The following is a 27,671-nucleotide window of genomic DNA, read 5'->3' as shown; positions in this document are numbered from 1 at the left end:
CATTGTCATGCTCATGAAAGCAGGTTGAGATGGCCTGTAGTTCGTGACACTGTGCATCATCGTGCTGGAAGTAGCCGTTAGAAGATACATGCATGTAGTCCTGAACCGTTTGTAGCATTCCAGCAATGATTGACTGGTATTAACAGGCCCAAAGTGTAGACCCTAGACCATTACACCCCGTCTTTGGGCCTCAGCAGAAGTCATCCACATTCATCAGACCAGGCTACATATTTCCAGTGTTCCTCAGCTGTCCAGAGCTGCTGCAGCCTCAGCTTTCTGTTCTTAGCTGACAGAAGTGAAACCGGACGCTGTGTTAGCCCATCCTCCTCAAGGTTGGAGGTGTTGTTGTGCAGTCTGAGCTGCTTCTCTGCTCACCACAGTTGTACAGATTGGTCATCTGAGTTCCTGTAGCCTTTCTGTCACAGCTGCAACCAGCCTGGCCATTCTCTGTTGTCCAGACCAATTGTTATTGGAACAGTCGTCCCTGTGAGCACAAGCCTGAAGTTCTTCATTCGCTAATGTAGAATTTAATAGCATTAGCCCATTTTGGCTAAATCATGCTGCTAGTGAAAGTGCTAGTTCACTGTTTGGGAGTCCCGCCCCTCCCAAAAATGAAAATTCTGATGGGCTTGAGTTTTGAGTTTGAGTCTTTGCTGTCCCGCCCCTGCTCTCAAACTAAGATTCTGATTGGTGCTGCCTCTGAGCTTGAGTCAGTTGTCCTGCCCCTCCCTGAAATTTAAATTCGGGTTGGTTTTGCCTCTGAGTTTGAGTCTTTGCTGTCCCGCCCCTGCCTTGAAATGGTGAGAGCGGATGTATGGACGTTTGGGTGGGTGTTTTAAATGTAGCACCTTCAACCACAGACGCAGGTCTTCTTCTTCCTTTTTGGATATGAAGTCCCCAGAGATGCATATTAAGGAAGTAGAACTACTTCACTACTGTAGTTAAACACTAAAATACTGTATCTATTCCACTTTTACTTCACTGCATGTTTTGAATGAGTTTAATACTTTTACTACAATTCTATTTTTAGGTGCTGCATCCTTACAAACCCACGTTATCACCTCCAGAGCGCTAGATGGCGCTGTCACGGGGTTTGATTAAACCGCATCAACATTCACTCTGTTTCAACAGTCGCTCTGAATAAGAGCATCAGCTAAATACCATAAATGTACATGTATCTGTTATCAGAAATGAAGATTCTGGTTGGTTTAGCCTCTGAGTTTGACCAGAGACGTTGGTTAGACTCCCAGTTGTCCCACCCCCACAGAAATAGATATTCTGATCGGTTCTGCTATGGAGTTGGAAGCTCTCCTTGTTCGTACCTATGGGTCAGTGTCAGTGCCCTTCAGAGAGAGTGGATTTCTTTTAATCAGCAGCTGAACTGGGCTGGATTACTACCTTTATCTAATCAGGCCGCATGTCGGACACCTCTTTTCTAGAGACTGTTGAGCTGCAAATCTCGTACACAGGTGAACATTACCTGATGCTGCTGACCCTCGTGATTGGCTGCCACGTAATTGGCTGACGAGATAATTGAACAAATGAGTAAAGAACAGTTTTTGTGTGTGTGTTAAAAGTGTGTGTGAAAGTCAAAGGTCATGTGCTGACACAGGTCATGACGTCTGCCTACACTCGGTGGTCTGAGAATGCATGGCGAAAGCTCCTGCAGTATAAACATCATGCGCTGTCATCAGGGGGTGTGAGCTAAGAGCATGTGGTCGTCTGGAGCAGTTGGCGGTGAGTACACACTGAGCTGACTTTCTCAACTGGAATGTGTGCTCCTAGATTTGTCACCAAGGTGTGGTGGTCTGTCCCTGGATGCTAGTCACTCAGCTGCCCCATAGCTCTGCTGGGTCACTAGCTATTTGGCTGGCTTGCTGCTTTTTCTCAGACCACTGTCAGAACACCAGCAGCGTTGCCCTGAGTCACGCTCATAGTACACAATATCTTCAGCAGCGTGTCTAACAGCCTGTTCTCAGACAAGAAGGCTTTCATTGATTCCTGCTAATACTACACCATTACACTTGTGAGATCCTGAGTAGGAGGCTAGATTCGGACGAGGCCTTTGGGACGATGTAACATCCTGTGTAAGAGGCAAGGCTTTTGTATTTTTGGACAGTAAATTTCTTGTGAAGAACGATGGGCAAAACAACACAGTCACCAGTGGCCTCACACGCACATACTCTGCGGGTTTGGGCTTCTGAGTAACTCACCTTGGCTTCCCATCATGCGTTTGAAGGCCGAATTAAGACTGATGTTTTAAGCAGCTGTGAAAAGATCGTGAGATTAGCTGAGAACACAACACCAGAGAGAAAGATCTTATCTAGTTTACATGTGGTTTAAGGGCTGTCAGCTTATACTGATAAGCCACAACATTTTAATGTTCAAGCATCCATGAGAATTAACCAATGAACAAAATTAAAGCAGCAATATGCGAAAATGAGCGACTCCCCCAACAGTCAGTTGTGCTTTACAAATGCATTTCTGGACAAGCTGAGAGATACAGAAGCGGCTACAGAAGGTGAGGCTACAGGATGTTGTCCTGCCCGCTTTGCCAGAGTTACATAGTGCAGTTAGCAGCGGGTTAGAGGCGCTATTCGTACTTAACCAGCTTCAAAACTGTAGAACCATGCAGCCCGACGTAACTCCACACTGGCCTCCTTGGTGCAGTGCAGCAGGGCAGTGGTGGCAAGTGGGGCAGTGTTGGCTCAGTGGTTAGAGCTTCGGGCTATTGATGACAGGGTTGTGGGTTAGATACGTGGGCTCGGCAAGCTGCCACTGTTGTGCCCTTGTGCCCAGGGGAGAAGGCCTCCTTTTTGGGTTATAGAGGCAAAAACATCCAGCAGCTCAAGATTTTAAAATGAAAATTTTTAAACCACAAAAAAGTGTTTATTTATAGAGGAGAAGGTGTTAGGGACGGTAGGACGGTATTTTGTGTGAAATGAGTGACAGCTGTGGGAGGCTTCTGTTAGAGGAGCTAATGAACTCACACTACTAATCAGTACAGTGTGAGTGTGAGCTATTTCTGGCTAGGTTTGCTATAGGATGGGTTGTGGGGTCATGTACTAACAAATACAAATCTTTAAAGTCTTAAATTAGGACAATTCTAAAAAAAAATCTTTATTTTAACGGAATTGTTAAGAGTTGAGTGGCCCAGTGTAATATCTTTTAATGGGGCCAAAATCCCTGAATGCACCCCTGGTTAGGATACTCTCACTTATAGTGCTACATATAGGGTTAAGACACTCCCACTTTCATAATAAACTATATAATATACTACAGGCAGAGGTGTCAGGTAATGCAGTACAAATACTTTGTTACCTTACTTAAGTAGAAATGTTGGTTATCTAAACTTTACTGGGGTTTTACTTCTACATCTCACATTTTCACCCAATTATCTGAACTTTCTCCTCCTTACATTTTAAAAACAGCCTCGTTCCTCCTATTTCATTTCCCTTAGTTTTCATTCCGGCTCGTCATCAATAAAAAACCCTCTCCAGATAAATCTCTCCATCCGGTGAGTCTGTGTGAGTCTGATCCTGATTGGATGAGAAGTATAAACAGACTCCATTCTGACTCCCTGTTGGTTTAGAAGAGATCCATCACACCTGCACACGTCCCGTCCCTCTCCAGCGAGCTCACAGCAGACGTCTGTAGTCTAGTATGAAGACTGTGTCCGTGGCAGAGACTCAAGAGAGCTGCAGTGAAACGTCCCGACTGAGCCCCACATTTACATTCCAATGAAGCTTATTGATCACACGCCTCTGAAGTCTGACTTTCTGCAGCTTTACAGAACTTCTAGACAACGACTCCTCATATTTTCCTCCATGAAGCTCATGTTAATGCTCAGTAGAGCACAGAGACGCTCCTTTAATAGAGCTGATATTACTGAAATGCTTCATTTTCAATGGGCAGATCTGCAGCTCAAACAGGAGCCTAGTGCAGCCCAACATTTTTAACATCAACATTTTAATAGATCATTCTCCTCATTATGACTTTTAGAGAAATGGGTTTTTGGGGAGGGGGGGGGATAGTGCACTATAGACCCCTGTGGCGCGTCCTAAGCTTTCAGTCTTTGTTTTCATTCCATTACTTTTACTTTTCTACTTGAAGTCGTTCTGAAACCAGTACTTTTACACTTTTACTGGAGTAAAAAGATTACATTGATACTTCAGCTTCTATAGAAGTCTTTTTTATAAACCCTAGTATCTCCACTCACTTCTACCTGAGGAATGCATGTGAATACTTTTGACACATTTGACTATAGGATGATGTTAGTGCTGCTTTTCTAGTAAGAATCACTGAGAATGAATGAATCTTATATATCTTATATCTTATCTTATATATATATATATATATATATATATATATATATATATATATATATATATATATATGTATCTGACTATATCTATATATATATATACAATTTGGAAGGTTATAGATGAAGCATGCGTGCCAGAAAATCCAGAGAATACATTTACAGCTCCCTACTTTTACTAAAATAACCTTTTAAAAGAATCGGTTCAGTGAACCGACTCGATCATGCCGTAGTTCATTTTTTAAATGCGTTGTTTTTTCTTCCCACCCGTATTCCGCCATAAACCCCGCCCCCCTGCTCGACCACTGGCTAGTAACAGTTCGGCTCCTGCGCTGTGATTGGCCAATAGTTTTGCGAACGGTCTGCAGGGCTCCCACAGGCGGAATATTGATGAGTCTGACGAACGAGCAGCCAATCGAAGCGCGGGAGGGCGTGGCTTGCGCGAATACGGGTGGGGAAAGCAAACGCCGCGTCCCTCCAGCTTTGAAAAGGCACACAGCCAGTGGGTCAGTTTGGCTCGCGGAGGGATGTTGCTGCTTCCTCGCTCGTGCGTTGGCTAGTTTGTTTGCAGTTGTGGCGAGTCGTTCCGGACCGGGGATTTGGAGCTGACCAGAGAGGACCTCGGCGGACTGGACGGAGCTCCACCGGGCGGGGGGAGGAAGCATGGTTTCTGAGTCTCCTGGTTTGGTTGAGCTTGTTTCTCCTCTTCATCTTCATCTTCATCTTCCTCGCTATGAAGGACCACCTCGACCTCTCCGTTGTGGGAACTCGACGGGACCACTAGACGGACCACCAGACGTGTCTGAAGAAGTGAGGAGAAGGAGAAAGTGAGGGAACTTCTGAAGACCACCACAGGGCAGCTGACCTTCTCCTTTGCCACGACCCCTTTGCCAGGATGCCCGATGACCTGCCACCTGCTCTCTACATGGTAATGGAAGTGGCCATCGCCATCTCTTCTGTCATGGGCAACGTGATGGTGGTCTGGGCGGTGAGGATGAACCGCTCTCTGAGGGACACGACCTTCTACTTCATCGTCAGCCTGGCCCTGGCCGACATCGCGGTGGGCGCGCTGGTCATCCCGCTGGCCATCACAATCAGCATCGGGCTCACCACTCATTTCTACAGCTGCTTGCTGGTGGCCTGCACGGTGCTCGTCCTGACGCAAAGCTCCATCCTGGCTCTCCTCGCCATTGCCATTGACCGCTACCTGAGGGTCAAGATACCCATGAGGTAATGCCTAGTGGCTAGCAGAACAGTCTCTCTTATAGACTGCTTATCTCTCCAAGTGGTGCATGCTGCAGTGTCCTCTAAATGTCCAGGGAGTTTTATTCGGATGTATCCTGTAGGATCTGCCTTGCCTCTCTTGCAGGATGGGCTGCTGGTCCACTCTTGGAGATGCATTATCCCTCCCTTTCCAATGGAGAATTCCTATTAAACCCAATTAGGTCTTAATTAGGGCTTGGGAAGAACATCTGCAGAGTCTAATCTATTCCTAATTCCAGTAGTTCAGTCTGATTCGTTCTTCATGTTGTGTTTTTTTTTTTGGGGGGGGGGGGTAGCTTCTCGAAAATTCTCCCCTAGGCCTGCTCAGTTTTCCCAACTCTTACGTCAAGGTCACGAGGTCACAAGAAGTCGTGAACTAGACTTTTGGAGGCGATATCTTGGATTTGTCGAAATACGTGAACATCTAATGGAGCTCTTACAGTGCCCTTGTGAATACAGCAGCCCCGTTCCCAGGGTAGGAGTGTAAAGTAGGGATGCTCGATGGCGCTGGAATCGGATGCGTATTGGCCGAAGTGTATTTAACGATACTCAGTCCTCGATTCAGTAGTCTCAACAGTGTGGTCCTAATTTGAATGAAGAAAGATCCATGTTGGTAATGAGGCTAGAGCTGGAAGGCAGGAGGAGTCCAGCGTCCTACAGGATTAGATCCGATTAGATTGGATTGTAGAGTGGATTGTTGGTCGATGCTGGTCGGACAAAGACTTTATCCATATCCGGACGGGTTAGTTTAACGTGGGGCGGTGGGGGGTAATGAGTTCAATGACTTTAGTCCTACCTGAATCAGTCAAGTCAGTCCGGTTTGTGGGCCGAATGCTCCCTCATCAGTAGAGGAGAAGATTCCAGCACCTTCTACCCTCTATAAACTCCAGGTCATAGGAATCCAGAGTGATTTGGCAGGGTGATGTGTTTGGTTGGATATGGAGGAGCCGTGGAAACGAGCCGTGAAATAACCTCAGGTTATATCAATCCCGTCTGAAACTCCACCTGAGTAAATATTGTGGAAAAGGAGTTTTCGTGGCTTTTCTCAAGGCAATGCTTCTGGCAGTTTTAGGCAAGTCATTGTGTGTTGCGTAGCCTTTAGCCTTCATGTGTGTTATGAACATGTAGCTGCTAAGTTTCACACTCAAACCCCAGGTCATATAAATTCTGTGATTAAGATATTCCATCATATCCAATGGTCCAAACCAGACTTCTGAGAAGAGCCGTTCTTCTGGCTGCTATAGTGGGAGTTCGGTCTCCTACACTCTCAAAAACCTCTCAAGAACCTCTCAGAACCCCTCAAAAACTCTCAGAACCTCTCAAAAACCCCTCAAAAACTCTCAGAACCTCTCAAAAACTCTCAGAAACCAGGCTACTAAACTGTGAAATGGATTTATTTGGTGTGCCGTTGACTTATGCATAACTCGGGGCCACTCCCACCTCTGTTATTTACCCCAAGTTTTCTTACCTCGTGTGAATCGGCCATTAAATTAACAGACGTCCTAAAGGTAGAATTACGCGACTCCAACGTCCCGTGTAACACTGATCACGTCCCAATGCTGCATAAGCATTAGGGAAGTCCACGATGCACGTCTTTGCTGTAAGATCGCATGATTTTTCTATGTATCGCCGGGGCCAGGCTAAAATCCTCTGGTGCCGCCAGGCCTAAGACCTTGCCACAGCTTTCCTATGAGACCTTATCATGATCCAAATCCAAGTCAGCATCGTGTCGCTCTTTCAGATCCTTCACAGATAAAGAACTGTATCATGATAATTAAAGGACATTGCTTGGGAGGCAGGAGGAGTCCAGCGTCTAACATGGGTTAGATTAGATTGGAGTGGATTGTTGATCCATGCTGGTCGTTGATCCATGCTGGAAATTGGCAGATAAATAACCCTCTGGAATCTAAGGGTGTTTCTCATTTCTGCAGATCTTCTTAAATTCACAGTTAAAGGCATTTGCAAATAAGATAAGCAACATTATTTTATACCAAAATGTTCAGAACAATTTCTGCTATCCCTATAATGAGACCCCATGTAGCATAAGGGGCTGTTGAGGACCAAAGACCTGAAAAATCAATTTTATTATTATTATTATTATTATTTTTAAAAATTCTTAATATTAGGTTTTGGTCTGAGCTTTGAGCTCGGAGCTCTTCCACTAAAGCAGTGGAAGGTCTGAATACAGTGATGTATTCATGAGGCAGAAGGCTGAGTTTCTGAGTATCCGTTGGTCAGTTTCACACGAAACCATAGACGGACACACAAATCCACCAGTTAGACACTGCGAGAGGCAGAGACGAGTATCTCAACCCGTCTTCTGAGCCATTCTTGGGAGGCATGAGGAGTCCAGCGTCCAACATGGATTAGATTAGATTGGATTGAAGTGGATTGTTGATTCATGCTGATCGGTCACAGACTTTATCCATATTCGGACGGGTTAGTTTAACATGGGAAGGTGGGGGGTAATGAGTTCAGTGATTTTTAGCCCTGTCTGAATCAGTCAGGTCAGTCCAGTTTGTGGGCCGAATGCTCCCTCATCAGTAGAGGAGAAGATTCCAGCACCTTCTACCCTCTATAAACTCCAGGTCATAGGAATCCAGAGTGATTTGGCATGTGGTAAGAAAGTCCATCATATCCTGTGAAAAAAGGTGAAGTGTTTGGCTGGATACGGAGGAGCTGGAGAGGGGGGCATTCTGTAAAACGAGCTGTGAAATAACCTCAAGTTAGAGCAATCCCGTCTGAATCTCCACCTGAGTAAATATTCGGTCATAACCTGTGGGAAATGAGTTTTTGTGGCTTTTCTCAAGAACAGAGGCGCTCAGGAGAGGTGTTTAGTTTCGCTCTGCATGGCTCAGATATCTCGACTCGTACAAACCTCTGTCAAATCTAGAACACATGCCAAAGGACTACTGGGAGCTTTAGGCAAGTCAATGTGTGTTGCGTAGCCTTTAGCCTACATGTGTGTTATGAACATGTAGCTGCTAAGTTTCACACTCAGATGTCATTCACTGTAAATTTTTTCAGACGTCCTTCATCACTCCACTTCCCCAGGTAAAACTAATCCTGTCTGATTGGGGATTACGTGACAATGCCACCATGCGTGTGGAATTAGCTGCCAAAATGTAAGTTTAGTGTGTTTTGGACTTAATGATGCCACTGTTCGCCTCATTTAAAACATACCAGGACTAACAGTGGAAGTGGTTTTCAGGGCTGGATGATCAGAGTTTTAAGAAGAGCTAGGCCTTGGTGAATCCAGCCTTGGATATTGGCAGATAAATAACCCTCTAGAGTCTAAGGGCTTTTCTCATTTCTGCAGATCTTCTTAAATATACCTTTAAAGGCATTTGCAGATAAGATGATACCCACATTATTTATTTATTATATCTCCGCTCTCTCCATAATTGAGACCCCATGTAACATAAGGGACTGTTGAGGACCAAAGACCTGAAAAATCAAGGTTGTCTTGTTTAGAAATTCTTAATATTAAGTTTTGGTCTGAGCTTTGAACTCTGAGCTCTTCCACTAAAGCAGTGGAAGGTCTGAATACAGTGATATTCATAAGTGTTCATGAGGCAGAAGTCAAGTTTCTGAGTATCCGTTGTATTCGAGTGGCAGGAGAGACAAGTTTCTGAGTGTCCGTTGGTCAGTTTCACACGAAACCATAGACGGACACACAAATCCACCAGTTAGACACTGCGAGAGGCAGAGACGAGTATCTCAACCTGTCTTCTGAGCCTCGTAACTCTGCATACAAGTCCTGTACGTTCATGCAATGAGATGCAGTGATCTTGGAAAGTGGAATCGCCTCATAATATCAGTGCAACCCCTAATTCGAGCATCATGGAAACTCCATCCTCCATTGCAAGGGTCCTCAGTTTTGACCCTGGAGGGCTGGAGAGCAGAACAGTTAGATGGGTTTTATCAAGAGTGGTCGAGCAAGGAAATGCTTGCCCCAACTGTGCTGGTCTCCAGCTCTCCACTGTCTTCATCCTCAGGATGCTCTGGGATGTTCCCTAGACTCCTTATCTACCACTTATCAAACTGTCAGGGTCCAGTTGGCTGTGCTCAGTCTGTAAAACCTGCCTATCCTACAGGCCTTTGCGCTTCTTTTTCCTCGTGGGAACATGGTGTGTGGCGCAGCATCTTGGCTAACCAACACCAGAACGGGTAGCTAAGGATTGCTGGGCTATGGGAGTTTGCCTGTAAAGACAGAGACGCAAAGTTCTAGAGAACAAAAGTCTCCTTTTAAACGTTCTCCACATTTGCATTCAGTTTACGGCACTCGTTCTTTAGGAAACCACCCCAAAGGCAGTGGTTTCCAACCCTGGTCCTGAAGAACCCTTTTCCTTGCTGACCCACCTGATCCAGCCAATCAGCTAATAAACAAAGCTGTCCTGAGCTGAGGGTAGTGTGAAATGTGCAGGCTGGAGGCTCTTCAGGACCAGGGTTGGGAACCACTGCTCTAGGGAACCAAAAGTGGGGTAGGGATCGCCTCCCAAACTCCCAGTCTCTGGTCAATGCCCTGCACAGTTTGCTGAATCAAATCCAGACATCTTTCCAAAGAACCCTTTGGCTCCTTTATTTTTAAGGAGCCTACACTGGGGTCCTTTAGTTCTGGTCCCTCCGTCTCCAGTTCCAGCACAGTTTGGGGATTTCCACACTCAAACACTGCCACTAAACCAAGAAATTAACAGGTGGAGGTGTTTGAGCAGGAAGATCACCAAACGATCACCAAACTGCAGGTATCAAGCACTCAGGTTTTCTGTCTCAGTAGGTTCGGGGAAGACGGTGATGAAGGGTTTTATTGGATTAGACTGTTGATGTTTAGACCAGAGGTCCAGCATTCCTAAAGAAGTCTAGTAGAGAAACGATGACAAGCTTGAGTCTTTATATGGGTTTGATGACCTCAGGGTATGACTAGTTGCTTTGGCATGCAGAGCTAGTCGGGTTAAGTAATCATCAGGGTTTTACATTTTCTGGTATTTCTCCCTTGGTAAATAATCCCTACATACCATACTACACTACACCACACCACACCAACACCACTGCCCAAAATTCTTAGCTTTCAAAAAATTCTTAGCTTTTACCTAGTATAAGTCTAATCAAATCTTATGTTGGTGTTCTTGAAAGATTATTACAATATTCATTTGTTTTATATATATATATATATATATATATATATATGTATATGTATATGTATATATATATATATATATATATATATATATATATATATATATATATATATATATATATATATATGTATGTAGTGAAAGGTTCATTCCCATTATCGAAAGGTTTAGCGTCAAGAAATAATGTTGAAGAAAACCTGATCTGTACCCCTCGGTTAATGAAAGAAAAACCCACAATGGTCACAGAAATAACTGAATCTGACAAAAGTAATAATAAATAAAAATGCTATGAAAATTAACCAATGAACGTCAGATATTGCATTTCAACCATGCATCAACAGAGTTATTTAAAAAAATAACCTCATGAAACTCTAAATTTGATTTGATTTTATACAGTTAAATGAGAAATCTTGGATATTTTGAAAACTTTTCAGTTTCCAGAAGATGTAGTCAGTGTGTGAATGCCTATATTCTAAATTAAGCACAAGGAGAAAGTAGCATATTATGAATATAGACGATGATGGATAATCGTTTTATCGATTAAAAAGTAAATTCTCAATAATTTGGCATAAAAAAATACATGAACTAAAATTTTAAATAAATGAAATGACGATTATTTTCTTTTTTCTTCAAAGTTGCAGTTCCGGAATTTATAAAATTTTTAAAATATAATAATTATTATTGTTTTTAAATAAACAACTTTTTGCTTTGGCAGAATTCCTAAAAAGAATGAGCACCGTTTTGCGCCGCTACACTTCACCTAGTGTTTGAACACACCTTGTTACCAACCTTAATTACTGTAAATCAAATCCATTGGCAAATGTTCAAGGAAAGTACAGCATTTTCCACGGAAACTGAGCAGATGCCGCACCTTTGTTTAAATTTCTATTGGTTCTAATTCCTGAAAACCAGTTTAACTGCCTGATTGTTTCACTTTACTAAATCAATAACTATTACACTTCATATTAACATGACGATTAGACCGTGATCGGCCTGCAGATAAAAACGAAATAGAGGCTTTTACCCGACTCGGCTGAGGTAAAGGCTGTTGGGTGCTGGTTTCTTCGGGGGTAATTTAATGGCTGAGTGAGTAGTTTGCTCCAGTGCTCACGCTTGTATTGTCTAAAAATGACTGGGGAAAGTGTACAGAGGAAGGGACTGAAACTGAATCCAGACAAGATGTTGATTTACAGTGGAGTGCATGCGGTGTGTCGCTGCACTGGAGTAATCGAGTTTGGAGAACCATAACCCAGCGTTAGTGTAATAATATGCTCTAGACAGTGACCGTTTAATGTCCACTTGTGTCCGAATAGGGTTGCTGTGGATGCAGGTTTTTTTTATTCCGACAAAGGAGAAGCTTGCGTGATCACACCTGGTCGAGATCCTGCTGAGTCACTGCTCATCCCATTGGGTCAGATATGGCTGTACCATAATATCAGTGCATCCCTAATTTGAGCACCATGGAAACCAATCAGGAGTGAGCAATCCTCCAATCAGGAGTGATCGAGCAAGGAAACGCTTTCCCCAATTGAGCTAGTCTCCAGCTCTCCACTGTCTTCATTCTCAGGATGCTCTGGGATGCTCTCCTGAAGTACAATACACACATCATCAGATATCTGTTTCAAGTAGCTGTCATATCTAAGCAGCTGTCAGATGCCAATATTTGTATGTTCGCAATAACTCACTATAACTAGAGCCCTTGTGTGGGAGCCCAGAGGATCTAAATCTGGCCTGGAGTTCGTGACCCCTACCGGTCCACCGGTTATTAAACTGTCAGGGGTGCAGTTGGCTGTGCTCAGTCTGTAAAACCTGCCTATCCTACAGGCCTTTGTGCTTTTTAAATAGTGACCGTTTAAAGGAGAAGCTTGGATGATCAGCCCTGGTCGAGATCCTGCTGAGTCACTGCTCATCCCATTGGTTCAGATATGGCGGAACCATAATCCCAGCGTTCAACCACAAATGAGAAAAAGGAAACCGAAATCTAAAGGGTTCTGTCTGTATTGTGTAGATCCTCCCCTGGTCCTCAGCATGGTTTCATCAAATTTCTCCTCACCCGGTCTTCACTGCTGTCCACTCGCCTCCTATACTGGCTGGACAGTCCCAAACGTTCTCAATGGTATTTTAGGTCTACAGATCTGATCTTCCTCACTCTTCAACCCATTCCATCACTTGATCTGTGATGTGGCATTTTGCATTGTTTCCCCAAAGGAGAAGAGCTAGAACCCCTCAAACACATTCAGAATAATTCAATTCAATTCAATTCATACACATTTGCAATAAATTAGCATAAGCCACCTTTGGCCCAAAGAGGTTTTAGGGTGTACTCGCACTGCATGAGCAGGCGGCACAGATCAGGTAGCACTGCACCCTGGTGAGATGAGTATGATCGGGCCTGGATCCTTAAGTGTAATGTGAGCACAAGCCAGCAGGGGAGTTGAAAGAGGCGCAGGCTCGGTACCACCCCGTCACGTCCATTTAACTCTGTCATTTCTTTCAGTCCTAGCTCCACTTTTTTTTTTTTTTCCCCTTCTTTTCCCCCCCAAAGAGAGGATCTTGACCTTCTACCATAAAGCAGAAGCCACCTAAACTTCCCCACCTTATCATATGCTGATGGCAGGGTCTGAACTCTGAAAATGTGTTTTTACAATAGTTTGGGAGCGAAACTCTGTCAAAATCGATAAAATCTTTATTTAGGCAAGACCTTCTCGTCATATTAAGGTAGACTTTGTCTGTACGTGAAGCAGAGAGTTGTAAAAAACCTACGGTATTACTAAGTATTTTATACGAAAAAAAAATTGCAGGTGTAACATCTAAAAGTAACATTTTCTCCTCATACTTTTGATGACGTACCAACAGTCTTCCATTTTCTCAGAGTTTTTAAAGCAAAGTCTTAACTGTTGTTTTCTTGTCGTTTCCTTTCTTTTCTATACCCTGTTCTGCAGCTACAAGCGGGTGGTGACTCCCAAACGGGCCGGGACAGCAGTGGTGGTGTGCTGGATGGTGGCGATCGTTGTGGGCCTGACCCCCATGCTGGGCTGGAACAACTTGGAGAGGCTAAAAGAGACCAATGGCACCCTGAATGCCAACCTCGTCATCTGTCAGTTCGAAACGGTCATCAGCATGGAGTACATGGTCTACTTCAACTTCTTCGGCTGGGTCCTGCCGCCGCTTGTCCTCATGCTGCTTATATACGCGGAGATCTTCTACATGATCCACAAACAGCTTAATAAAAAAGTCACGGCCAGCCAGACTGACCCCAGCCGTTACTACGGCAAAGAGCTGAAACTGGCCAAATCCCTGGCTCTTGTGCTGTTCCTGTTTGCGGTCAGCTGGCTGCCTCTGCACATCCTGAACTGCATCACGCTCTTCAGCCCGAAGTGTGAGAAAAAGATCCTCATCTACATCGCCATTTTGCTCAGTCACGGCAACTCGGCCGTCAACCCCGTGGTGTACGCCTTCCGCATCAAGAAGTTCCGCAACTCTTTCCTCAAGATCTGGAAGCATTACTTCTGCTGCAGGGAAGTGTCCCGGCAGGCCGACCGAGGCAGCAAGCGAAGGGAGAGCCAGGAGAGGAGAGTGAGGCGCAACATTGACATCTGAGCCCAGACTGGAGCCTTGCGGTACTCCCTTCAGAGTGTAGTCGGAGGGGATTCTTCTTGGTGGACTTGGGAACTGGAATGGATATGGGAATGACGTGTGGGTGAGCTGCTGCCACATGTATCATCAGCATCTAGGCCGGCGACCCTAGGATGTTTTTGACCCCACACCATGAAGTCCTTCCTCTTTCAAGAGGAAAAAACGTTCCGTTTTCAGGATCTCATGCCAACAGAACCACAGAACCACTTGCCCAAAATATTCACTTGGGCAGATAGTCGATGGTGCGGAGAGCGTGGCGCGCGCCATCTGCGAGGGCCCATTAAATAAATGAAAACTGCCTGTTTTTGGCGGAATCGCCAGCCAATCCAAATGACTCTCTCTCGCTTTTGTAGAAAGTGTTTGTTTGTTTTGATGAGACTTGCGAGCAGGACCTGACCACCGTGAAGTGCTCAAAGCCGAGCCGGGTTCTTCGAGTAGACAAGGCGTCAGAGTTGGCTTGAGGAAGTGTCAGGAAGGCAGCGTTCCTGCCTTCGATCACATTCCTTCTGAATCAGTGACTGCAGTATTAAGAGTCATTTGGAGCCTGAACCTTTTTATGATTCTGAACTGGCTCCTCTTGAGGAAGGATGCAGATGAAAGGCGGATTGAAGGACCACCTTCAAGGGACGAATTAAACAAATCGCCTTGATTGGTTTTCCTGGAGTGATCAAATGCAGCGTATCACTTCCAGAAAGTTCGTTCGTTCGCTTGTCCGTTCGTTCGTTCGTTCATAAAAGCCCAGATGACTGCTTTCTTTGCCTTAAAGAGAATTTCGATCAGCTTGATCAGTTCCTTTGCTGCTTGAAATGAGATTTCAGTCGTGTTTTACAGTTGTTGTTTTTTTATTTTAATGTGATGAAATGTTTATCATGGTTTATCGCAGGACAAGAGTAGAAGTTTCACTCATCTCATTCATATTACAGCTGTGACGAAAGCAACCACTGGAAGATCAATTTAAATACCCTGACGATTGTAGTCTCTTTCATATCTTCTTGCCTTTGAGTCTCCAACAGCTACCTTACTGTGTTTATATCGGATTGTGCACCAAGTGACCACAGCTTGCACAAGCGTCTCTCTGAGACACGGTGTAGATGAACATTGTGCTAAACTGTAGAGCATCCATGAAGCGTTCGCTATCTACAATGCTTTGAGCTGGAGAACCGAGTAATGAGAGTGCCACAATGGACAAGACAGAACCATGAATAAATCTAGATTGAAAGATCTGAACAAAGACCTGAGACCTGTTTTTCTGCTCATAGTAGAATGAGCCTTGCTGAGCCTTGCTGACCCATACTGACGATCGCAAGCAGATATTAGTACTTTGAAGAATCTCAAAAGCTCTGTTCAGGTGGGATTCATTATCAGTGGAGAGGTGGAGTGATGTCATTTTACTACAGAACACCTCCAAAAATGTGACTATAACCAGTCCTATGTAGTGTTTATAGCTTACTAAATTGAGAATTTCCCCACTGCGGGACTAATAAAGGACTATCTTATCTTACTATCGGACATTAGCAGCTACATGTTCATAGCATGTATGCAGGCTATAGGCTACGCTACACAGTGACTTGCCTATAGTTGTCAGAAGCATTGGATTTGAGTGGTGTTCGTCATACAACACCTGCCCAGGTGCGTCCCCAGTTTGCCATCAGGGTAAGGTTTGAGTACTTTTACTTGCCTCAATTAAATGAATAGCTTTTTTTAATTTAGTTTTTTTTATTATATACTTTATTTCAGAAGAGGGCAGATAGGGAAAACACACATCCCAGTTTTTCTGATTTCAGCCAATCAGAGCGCGTGGTGGGAAGCTATGATGGTATAAGGAGCATTATTTTACAGAGAAATTATACACTGCCTTTCAGAATTCCATTAGCTTAATTGACTTCAGGCACCAGACATGTCATTATCAGCTTATTGACCACATTGGGGTATTGAATACATCTGAGGGTGCTTATAATTGTTCAATGTTAATTATTTATTATTATTATTATTATTATTATTAGTGGAAACAGATTTTCGTTTTAGTGTGTTTAATTTCTTTTTTTCCCCCAATTTGGCACTGCCAATTAACCTAGCACTAAGCAGTGCTCCTGACACTAGGAACGTAAGGACTTAACAGGTAGCCTTCGATACATCTGAAGACCAAGTGATACCGACACCGCGACATCGCTGGGGTTTAAGAGTGATGGGGGTTGGGGAGGGGGTGACAGCGCCATCTACCCAGAGCCACAGCCACAGCCAATTGTGCGCTCTCAGGCTGCGGCTGCTGATGGCAAAAGCTTGGCATGGCTTTGGATTCAAAGTTGTGACCCCCTTGCCGTAGTGGCCATACTGGTAGCACATTAGATGGGAGATAGTCGATAATTTATAGAATCATTTTAATAAATGACATCAAACCCAAGCTATGCATTTCTCAAGCTCTTGGTTGATTAATAGGCTATGGAGAAACCTGTTAGAGCATTAGCAATTAACATGGTCAAGCCCTTAAAGTAAATACGGAGCTAACTGGTACTTTCTAATAGGTTTTAAAGTTCTGCAGTGTTCAAATAGTTTAATAACTATTTGCACTTTACAAATATACATGCTTGCTGCATTGTTTCAATCAATTCTTATAAAATTGAATGATTAAATACATTTTCTAAACACACACACACTTTATATATATATATATATATATATAATTGTATTAATATATTAAAACTGCTTTTGCACTGCCGGGTCTATCTTCTGTCTTCATGATCACATTGTAGGCTGGATATATTTGGATGGTGGACTATTGCAGTTGAGGTTTAATATCCACAATGCCTTAAGTCAACACGACCTTTTGACATCATCTTAAGATGCAAAACCTTTACCAGTAAAACGTCCCGAAATTTCGTGACCTTTAAAACCTGGAACCCTGTCAGCAAGACGAGTGACGACATGAGAAACCAACATCACCCTGAGGGCTCACGTACGACTTTGGGAACTGTTCCCTAACCTTGTTGTGGCAAGTTGGCACTCAACAAAATATCTAATATGGGAAAGGACAGATGTCAGGCAGGTCCTCAACCCTTCATCTGATGCTGCTCCACTTGCTCAGTTCAGCCTAGCTCCCATAGCATCCCTCAGAACTGCGTTCCAGTCATGTTCTTCCTAGGCAAATATCATCAGCCTAGATGATGCGCAGCCTCCTTCCATTAATCCACATCATAGCTTCTATTTTCATCATGAAGAAGGTCGCTTTCTTGGTGGCCTTGGTAACAGCACCAGTTTGAAGCATATGAACTCCCCCCAGTAAGAGCAGGCCAGGCTTAAGTACAGCCTCCACCCCACGGGGTTAGTGAGCCTCGGCAGTACACACTGAGCTATCTCCCCATAAAGTACAGCGAAGAATACTGCAGGTCAAACGGAATACGCACTGTATGTCCAAATGTTTGTGGACACCCCTTCATATGAATGCATTCAGGTTCTTTAAGGTTCACCCGTTGCTTGTGTAGGCTCTGCAGAGAAGTACTGCCAATAAAAAAAAGGTTTTATTGAGTTTCATGAGCAGATAAACACTGACCTATTAGAACCATGTCAAATGCCAGGTGTGGGCTAGAGGGGTATAAAGCATGTGGAGCTGTGGAAGAACTGTGCTGCCTGGAATGATGGTGGTGCTCCATCCAGTACTTTTGGATGGGATGAGGTAGAGAGTTGGGGATGAGGTGGGGTGGTGATCATCCCAACATCCTGACCTTGGTACCACTGTTGTCCTTGTCCCTGATTGCAATCAAATCCTCACAGCAATGCTCCTCCTAGAACATCTAGTAAAATCCTTTATCCCTAGACAGTACAGTTACTCCAAATGAATAAATAAATAATTTTTTTTTAATGAGCAGGTGTCCCAATACTTTTGTCCATTTATTGTATATGAACTTTTTGACCCTGTATTTCAGGATGCATGTACTACACTGTAAAAAGTGGTTCATCCATACAACCTAATAGTTCTTTTAAAGGTATGGTGCAGTTGAATAAGCCCAGAGTGCATTAGTATGGATTCCTGCAAATCATTCAGCTCCGGGAGGTGTGGGCTAGTTCTCCTGCAGTGGAAGTATTTCTGTAACATCCCGTTAAAAGAAGTGACTTAAGTAGAGTTTAGTGCAGATCATGCTGACTGGGCCTGGCCTTGCTGGCTCTCCTAATGCACAAGCTGATAAGGTTGTTATCTTGTGGCCAAATTCGAATTCAGCTTTGTGTTTCTGTCGTTCACTGAAACTCAAATGAGCCAGGAGGTCATTCATGCCGACTGCTCATCTGATTATCCACCCAAGCGTGGCTGGATTTGCACAAGCTGAAATACTGGAATATCAATGACTGCAAGATGTCAGAGTCCGCTCAGCTCAGCGTAAGCCGGGGTATAGATGCGTCATACTGGTAATGCTAGATGGTCCTTTATTTGTGTATGTACTTTTTCTCACTATGGTTATTATGAGTGCCAGGAAAGCCGAAACTCTGACCGTAATAGAAGGCCTGCTGGAGTGACTGCAGTGTTGTATCCCTCAATATAATGCCTACAGCTCTTTACTTGCCTTCAGTTCTTAAGTTCAGGAGCAGGGTTTCAATACTGGGAACAGCTGTAGTTGAGCCAGAGTGTTGCTGCCCTCTCCTGGTGGTAGCTAGAATTAAAAGTTTGCTTGTTTAACATGTTCACTTGTCCAGGAATCCAAGGAAGAACCCTGTCAGTAGAGATAGGCTTATGACCTTTCCCTTCCTCTTTATCTAGAACCTTAAAGAAAAGTGGTACAGACACAAATCTCACAACAGAGTTTAAAAGAAGTTTTTTTCCCCTTCATTTGCAACAGCACCTTCATTCTCCACGAGTTCAAACACCTCACAAAAGTTCAATTAACAAAGTCCTACAGCTGTGATGTGATTAATACAGCACCGTTTGGTTCTCAATAGAACATACACTGAGCATAAGAGGAGAGCAGGGCACAAACTAATAAAGCATGGATATGGAATGTAGTTAGAGGTTCGAATATAGAAACAGTCTATAGCCCAAATTAATAAATAAAACAGCAGAGGTACTACACCTGTGGTTGGTTCCCTTCTGAGAGACGCTGCCCTGTCCATGTTGTCTACGGTCATTGGTTGTAGCATTTACACTCCACTAGAAGTGGAATGATGACGATTATGTATTCTTTTTGTTTTTGAGGTAAACAATAAGCTTCTCTGTTCACTGTGAACATCATCCATACTTAAACAGAGGCCACCTTCATGATTCCGGACATAGAGCTTAATATACAGCAAATCCTGAATATTAATAATAATAATAATAATAATAATAAAAATCACTGGACTAAGAGCTTATTGCAGCCGTGTTTGAAATCTGGCTTTTTTCATGGATGCGTTTTGATTGTATGTAAAAATATTGGGATGCAGATCATCTTTAAGTATCGTCATGTTATATTTTTTGCCATATCACTCACTACTAATCAAAATTTCACAGAATTGTTCATAAATTTAGTCTGTTTTTTGTCAAATTCAGACAATAATAATGATAATTTTTTTTTTATTATTAAGCAAAAGCCATAAATGCCTGCGATTGTGCGCTGCTCTCCCCTTCATCATTTACATCACTCATTGTAGTGGCATATATGCAGTGCAACACACACCACCAAGATATTTTGTAGGGATGTATCAATACAACTAATAATATTAGCTTGGTTGTTAGCTGGTGTCTACAGCATTAAGAAGCCCAGATTTACACTTATTGACCCAAAAAAAGAAACAAACGCACCCAGACGCCAGCCAGCCAGCCTGGACTGCAACCCTATCATCTTTAGCAACGATGGTCGGGTTTCCTGCCTTTGCTGTGGAGCACCACACACTGCCCCAACTGCTGGTGCGATGATCTGGGGAGTCATCGCATACGACAGCTGGGGAACGTTCCCAGGAACGTAGTCTCAGCCAGACTGCAAGACTTCCTTGGTCTGCCCGATCGCCAGATTTGTCGGCAGTCAAGCCTTTATGGGAGCAGCTGGGATGGCAGCTTTGGCAACCTAAGAGCATGCAGGATCTACAAGTCCAGCTTCAACATCTGTGGGCAAATGTGGTACAGGAATACGTACAGAACCAGTATTAACGTAACCGGTAACCGGTTAACGTCTTGGTGCGTTATGTGGTGTCATTTTTTTTTTGTCAATGAGTGTAGGTAAGAAATAAAAGGTTGTCTATTAATATGTGATATATTAACATTAACATTGTCACACCCATTTCATTTCTGCTGTATTGTTTCATATTATATCCTAAAGATTGATACACCCCTACTGATTTGTCCTAAATGGCTTTGTGAATCAAACAACTCTGAAGACAACAAAAAAAGTGTAAGACATCATGATCTGAACCATTAATTTAAACGATGGCACAAATGGGATAAAAAATGGGATGTAAAGACAAATGGCACTGATTCAAAGTTCTACTTTTGAAGAAAAAAAGTTCTTAAAAAAAAAATCTTAAAAAAATATTATAAACTACAAAACTAGATCACACTCAACACCCACTACACCTAGGTTCACTTAGCCACTGGTGTGTCAGTCTTAAATATAAAAAAAAAAAATGTTTTGAATATTACAGGTTTGCTTGTGTCTTCATCTGGCTTTTCATTGGGAATTCCTGAGGAAGGTGTGGCTCCTGCCATTCAGCAGTTCAGGTGGCGGATGAGAACCTTCAGGAGAAAGCGGCGCGCTCCTGTAAACGAGCATAGACATAGTGCTTTACTCCTCACAGCTGTAATGAAAAGACAAGCAATTCTGAAAGCAACCTGTTTCAATATGATTAGTGACAGGAAGTGGTTGTCAAATTACAGCAACAAAACAGAGAAACAGAGTGGGCAGAATTTCACAGTGGATTTTCACAGTAGAAGCCAACATAGTAAACTGAACACTGTTTTCAATAGAATTGTAAAGCATTTCCTTTCAGTTTCATTTTACAAGAAGTCACTTCTCTAAAAGGAAACCTCACCACACTTCCCTTTAGCCTCAACTCCACTCCACTCAACCCAACCATTACATGACAGGGGTTATCTACGGGTTAAATAAATGGTCATGAGGATCATTAAACTGGTCAACTGGACTACAAGAAAATGTGGTAATTTCACACAATTCAGTGTTCAATTCATAATATTTTGTGCAAAATGCTGAACAATATAAATCAGGGGTGGGCAATTCAGGTCCTGGAGGGCTGGATTCCTGAACAGTTTTGTGTTTTTCCAGTTTTTCCAGCTCAAGCACACCTGAATGAACTCACCTGTTAATTCCCATGTTTAGGATGTCAGCTAACTGCATAAAAGCAGCTTGCATTAATTTAATAAATAAATATTGGGCTTTAAATGATGTCAAAACGTGTTCTGGTCAGTTGAGACAAAAAATTTAAGCCGTTTTGCCATTTAAAGAACACCGTCCCAACTGTTAAGCTTGGTGGTGGTAGCATCAGGCTCTAATTAGCCAAACCCACTTGGCTCCATCCCTGCCCCTTAGTTACACAATCAAAGAATTAAACCAAACTCCTGATGGCCCAATTATTCTCAACCTCTGCCTTGGGAGGGGATGGTTCCCCTTCCTTGCCCCAGCCACACGAACGTGGTCCGCACTTCACAAACAATCAACTAAAATAAAAACCCACTAGGCTTAATCGCCCCCAGCCTCGTTATCTTTACAGTCTGAAACCGCAGCATGAACAGCTGTGATCATAAAGAAAGGAGGTCACCGAAATACACCACCCCGGAATTAGGGCCATTTGTAAGGCTTTGGGATTCCAGGGAAGGAAATTACTTTATCTGAAGGATGACTGAGGTTTGTGTTTTTTTTGTGTTTCCTGAAGTTCTCCCTGTCTCGTATCCCACCACGTATGACGAGCTGAAACCATTTGGTGTCCAATTCAAACGGTCAGAAAAGGACTCACCCAGCCTCCCTGCTGAATGATCCAGCCGGCCAGCCGGTTGTTGACGAAGTAGGTCATGGCTTCCTGGACGGTTCTGGTCATGTCGGGGCAATTCTTCTTCACGTAAAGAGCCAGCGTGACTGTGGCCTTCAGGAGCTGCTTCTCCGATGCGACTTCTGCTCTTTCCACCACCCATGTATTGCACAAGCTCTGCACACTGTTACTGAAAGCTGTCAGCACCTGAAAACACACCAAACGAGTGTCAGTCAGTGCCCATGAGTTGTTTCGGGGTGTGTCTCGGAGCTCTTCTCAAAGGACCGGTTCCGTGTTTTTTTTTTAAGGAAAAGTGTTTAATAAGCTGCTGCTTGACTGAATGCCAACAGATTCACAAACATTTAGGATAAAAAGTAGATTTTAGCAAATGAGAGACCGTAAAAACTGGAAATACTGAAAATACCTTACTGCATTACAGTACAGTACATCAGTAGATCAGGGCTCTAGAAAGTTATACAGAGTGGTTCTGTGTGTAATGCTTGGTTCTTGAGAAACTAAATTGTTAAAATAATACAAATAAATAAAGAAATTAAATCATATTGGGCTTTAAATGATGTCAGAAAGTTTTCTGGTCAGATGAGACAACATTTAAAGCTGTTTTGCCACAATAAACAAAAGGTATGTTTACACGTGAGGTATTTAAAGAACACTGTACCAACTGTTAAGCATGGTGGTGGTAGGATCAGGCTCCATCTCTGCCCCTTAGTTACACAATCAACAACTTGGGTTTGGGGATTTTTCCCCATCAATAAATTAAATTTTTATGTGTTTTATGTCTTATTTTTTGAATCTTTTTTTGTTTTATAAATAAGAGCACTACCAACAATTACTGGAGAATACTGCCTCACTGCATTACAGTACAGTGCATCAGTAGATCAGGGCTCTAAAAAGTTATATAGAGTAGATATCTGAAGGGTTTCATCTCTCTAAAAACTGTAATAGTTACAAATATAGGTGTCCTGCTGATTCTGACAGACATTTTTGGCTTAAAATATGCTTTTAATACCAATTCATGGTTACAAACAGGGATGTTTTATCATAATCTACACTGCATTATCAATAAACCCAAAAGACATGCAGGTTCATCTGTGGTTTTGTCTGGTAAATAAGACAGCTGAAGCACTGCAGACATCACGGCCTTATAGGGTAGGGAAACATTAGCTGGAAATTGGTCACTCTGGGTGAAAAATTTCAAATGCTGATTTCTACAGCCGGAGAATGCGTGGGCTTGTAGGTGCGCAGTGTCTGTGCTTGTGGTTTTTAATTTCTTACAACAACATTCATGTGGTTTTCAGACTTTTTATGAAAGTCAAGTGTGATTATATGCGCAGTTTAAGATGACTCTTCACATGATATCAGGTCTGATTTTCTGACTTTAAACTATCCATGGTTTAAACCCAGTAGCTGTACACTGTGTGAATAATTTAGGATGAATGGACTAATAGAAATGCTCTAAATTACTTGAAATAAACATTAATTTTACATTGGCTTTCATTCAAAGTTAAGGACGTTTTCGCCTTCTCCTGTAATGTCACCACGTTGGAGACGGACAGCGGCGATACGTTAAATACAGGCCTACCCAACATTTCTGTAAGGAGCCCTTAAAGTAATTTTATTAAGGTAGAAAAATAAAAGTAAAAGACGCAAAGCGTTCCCCTAACGTTGAAATAAACGCAAACGTGTAGATCCTTTTAAATCCGATTTCAGTCACTTTCGTATGTGGTCTCAGATCGGATACATATCCGATTTGTAGGCATGCGACATGATTTTGAACGGTCAGATCGGATGTCATGCACCTTTTTGCCTGAACACATGCGCCTAGTTATCAGCCGAGTTGCTGATTTCAGGGACAGATTCATTCTCATCACAGGCAGACACAGGTCACCTACCCCTGATAGCAAGAGGGTGGCGGACCACTGTTGGCCCACTAATGGCAGAACACAGTCCACCAGTGGTTAATCAGAGTATTGGACAAAATGCACCTTTTTCATTTCCCATTTTCCACCAATAGTCCAATTTACTTATTTTTCCTTCATATCTTGCTTTGGTTATCCTTTATAAATAACTGAATCCATAAATTATTTAAATTATGACTTATAATTATTATATTTTCTATCAAATCTGGTTTTAATAAATTCTCACATTAGATTGTAATATTTAATAAGAATTTATTTTCTAATATCTAGAAAGGGTTGGTACACATGACAATTATACCAGGAGGGCGGTCCAAGGGTGGCCGAACAGTGGTCAGTGGGGTGCAGACCTTCTCAGCTCAGCGGCCCGATATATATATGCTCACTATCTGGGTACGTTTGTGAACGTGAACCATCAAGACAGCCCTTAAAACCGAGAGAGCAATTTATTTTCTAATATCTAGAGAGGGTTGGTGCGCATGGCAATTATACTATGAAATTTGTTAAGTTTTATTTATTAAGTTGAATCATTTCATTTCAACAAATTTCCTAATATAATTGTCATGCGTACCAACCCTCTCTAGATATTAGAAAATACATTCTTATTAAATATAAATAACAATCTAATGTGAGAAAATGAATTAAAACCAGATTTGATAGAAAATATGAAGTAATAATTTAAGTAATGAAATTTGTGGATTAAATGATTTATAAAGGATGACCAAAGCAATATATGAAGAATAAATAATGTAAATGCTTCAACTTAATAAATTGCTCCCTGGGTTTTAAGGGCCATCTTGTTGGATTACATTCACAAATGTACCCAGATAGTGAGCAGCACATGACATGACTTTAATAAAGCAAGAAGACGGATTATTAAAGTGAGAGACTGATTTAGATATTGATAAATGGGTCCAAGATATATATTTGTTTGTACTTTGGAGTGTAAAGCAGATCAGAGCAGTGTGCTGACCAGTGTGCTGACCAGTGTGCCACCATGACAAGTGTGTAATATGCAAATAATGAGAGACTTGAGAAGATCAGGCAGATTAACACCGGTTGAGGGCTCACCTGATCACCGGCGGCTGCCCGGACGTCTTTGATCAGTGGCTGGATCACGGTCTCGTCATAGTGATCTCCCAGCTCTCTGAGCTTAGCAGCAATCGTCACAGCGTCAAAGTCATCTAGAATGAATGAAACACAGGAGGAAATGATTCATAGAAGGCCTGTCAAATTCAAAACCACAACTTGCGCACACTTGTGCTTTTGTAACAAGCAAGAAATGCAGAGGCGTAACCAAGGACCTGGCTTATGTGGCAGATCCTTCACCCTTTACCCCCTCTATCATATCTACTGTACTTTGGGACTTAGCTATGGGTACAGCCCTTACCCTTAGCACTAGCCAATGAGTTTAATGGTTTGTGGTAGCTATCTATCTAACTAGTTTGCTAGATTTACTGACTGGACGACTGACAAGCAGTTTGACAGTATTTTGCTCTGAAGGTGGGCTTAGATTAGTGTGTGTATAGCTAGTGCTAGCTAGCTAGCTACCTTTCCACCTGCCATTCTAGCGAGCCCTAGCTATAACTAGGACTAGTAGCTAGCACAGGCTTTCTACTCTATTTCAAGCTAACAACATATCCCAGAGCTGTTAGAAGTACTGTCAGTTGCAGAAATAAGGGATAAATAAGGGATACAGGCGTTAGACAGGTGTATCTAGCTAGCTAGCTACCTGCTGGTAGCACTATAGCTATGCTAGCTAGTTGAGCTGGTTGTTGACAAGCAAGCAGGGCTACTTACCGTCCCCAAGGGCATCGGTTTCGTACACGTCCTGCTCATTCTGAAACATACAGCTTATAATGATATAAGTCTGCTCGTTGAAGTTTATTTGGGCCATCACTCCGGGGCTGATCCGAGCTGATGTCGATATGCTAGCTAGCTAGCTGGCTCTCCTCGCCCGCTAGCTAATGAAGGAATGCTTTTGGAGGCGCCTGAGCTTCTCTTAAAGAAAGTACACACTCCCCTTCAGCAGATGTGGTTCTATATCACGCAGCTCAGCAGTTACTTGACCTTTAAAAGCCAGATTCATCAGCAGATCCCGCCCTGCTCTGTTGCGATCCTTGCTGCGAGTGTTTTGCCACATGTTGACGCGCTTTGCCTCCGGCGCGCCGGCAGAGGGCGCTGCTGCAGCAGGAATGAGGAGGTGCGTTTCCACAGGGGGGACTCCACACACGCCACACCCTCATTTCTAAAGGAGGGATACTGCGTGGCCAAATGTTTATGGACACCCCTATCAGCGAATGCATCCTGCTAGTTGAGGTTGCACACAATTGCTGACAGGGCAGCACTGCCAATAGAATAGGGCTCTTTACCTGCTGAGCAGATGAACATGAACTTATTGGCACAATGCTGCCTAATGCCAGGCGTGGACTAGATCAATCAAATCCTCACAGCAATGTTTAGACAAAATCGAGTAGAAAGCCTTCTTCCCTGGACAGCAGAGACGGCTACTCCAGCAAAAGCAGGACAAGCTCTTCGTAATACGTAATGATTTGATTTCAGATGGAACTTTGAATGAGCAGGTGTCCCAATACTTTTGTCCTGTAGTTGCACTATAAAATGAAAGGTGAAACCCAGAAATATGGAGGATGGGAGGATGCTAATACGCCCGAGTCAACCAATCAAGTCGGACCTTGTCAGGAAATTCCAGAGTACTTTGTTCCGAGTATTCAGGTATTCCTGTTTACTTCCTGCTTGCTCGTACCCTGTTACACGCTTCAGACCGATGATTTCTGTCTTCCCCTGAGAACGAGACTCCGCTTCGGCCCTCCAAGATCAGAGATGCCAATTTCTAGTTCAAGCTTGTAGATGAGAAGCAGGAGCGAATAGCTCGATGGCCGGCAGTTCATTTGATGCTTTGTGATACGCATGTGCAGGCATGTCCAAACGCATGCAGACAGACCAGAAAGCTGACCTAGAGGTTGCATCAGCGCTGGGCGCAGTGATAAGATCAGCTGGACCTTTGTAAAGCTGGCTGTCCAAAAACTGAACATTTCAACTTGTACATTATTAATGTACCGCTTATTCCAGCTCCTCTGGAGAACACACTGTCTTTCTCTGTGAGCCCACCATTTCTGCTTCCAGAGATTCTTTCTGATGGAGACTTGGAGTGTTGGATAATGTGGGGATGGGGTAGAGACAGTGTTGGTAATGGGGTATAGGGTAGAGACAGTGTTGGTAATGGGAGTATAGGGTAGGGACAGTGTTGGTAATGGGAGTATAGGGTAGAGAGTGTTGGTAATGGGAGTATAGGGTAGGGACAGTGTTGGTAATGGGAGTATAGGGTAGAGACAGTGTTGGTAATGGGAGTATAGGGTAGGGACAGTGTTGGTAATGGGAGTATAGGGTAGGGACAGTGTTGGTAATGGAGTATAGGGTAGGGAC

General features: G+C 43.2%; 2 protein-coding genes across 2 annotated transcripts; one reads left to right on the top strand and one right to left on the bottom strand.

The window, feature by feature from the left end:
• Positions 1-4,837: 4,837 nt before the first annotated feature.
• Positions 4,838-15,586, top strand: LOC140542830 (adenosine receptor A1-like). Its single transcript, XM_072665770.1, has 2 exons — positions 4,838-5,551; positions 13,662-15,586. Exons 1-2 carry the CDS (start codon positions 5,217-5,219, stop codon positions 14,317-14,319), a joined length of 993 nt encoding a protein of 330 aa, XP_072521871.1. The 5' UTR covers positions 4,838-5,216; the 3' UTR covers positions 14,320-15,586.
• A 3,559-nt stretch (positions 15,587-19,145) lies between these two features.
• Positions 19,146-26,404, bottom strand: LOC140542850 (bcl-2-like protein 15). The gene is made up of 4 exons (XM_072665793.1): positions 26,028-26,404; positions 25,299-25,411; positions 22,282-22,500; positions 19,146-21,069 (listed from the first exon to the last, which is right to left on the bottom strand). Exons 1-4 carry the CDS (start codon positions 26,122-26,124, stop codon positions 21,049-21,051), a joined length of 450 nt encoding a protein of 149 aa, XP_072521894.1. The 5' UTR covers positions 26,125-26,404; the 3' UTR covers positions 19,146-21,048.
• Between the last annotated feature and the right edge of the window lie 1,267 nt (positions 26,405-27,671).

Source organism: Salminus brasiliensis, chromosome 21 (genome assembly GCF_030463535.1).
Source record: "Salminus brasiliensis chromosome 21, fSalBra1.hap2, whole genome shotgun sequence".
NCBI classification, from domain to species: Eukaryota; Metazoa; Chordata; class Actinopteri; order Characiformes; family Bryconidae; genus Salminus; species Salminus brasiliensis.
The sequence above is the reverse complement of the archived record's forward strand: the minus strand, read 5'-3'. Positions and strand labels throughout refer to the sequence as shown.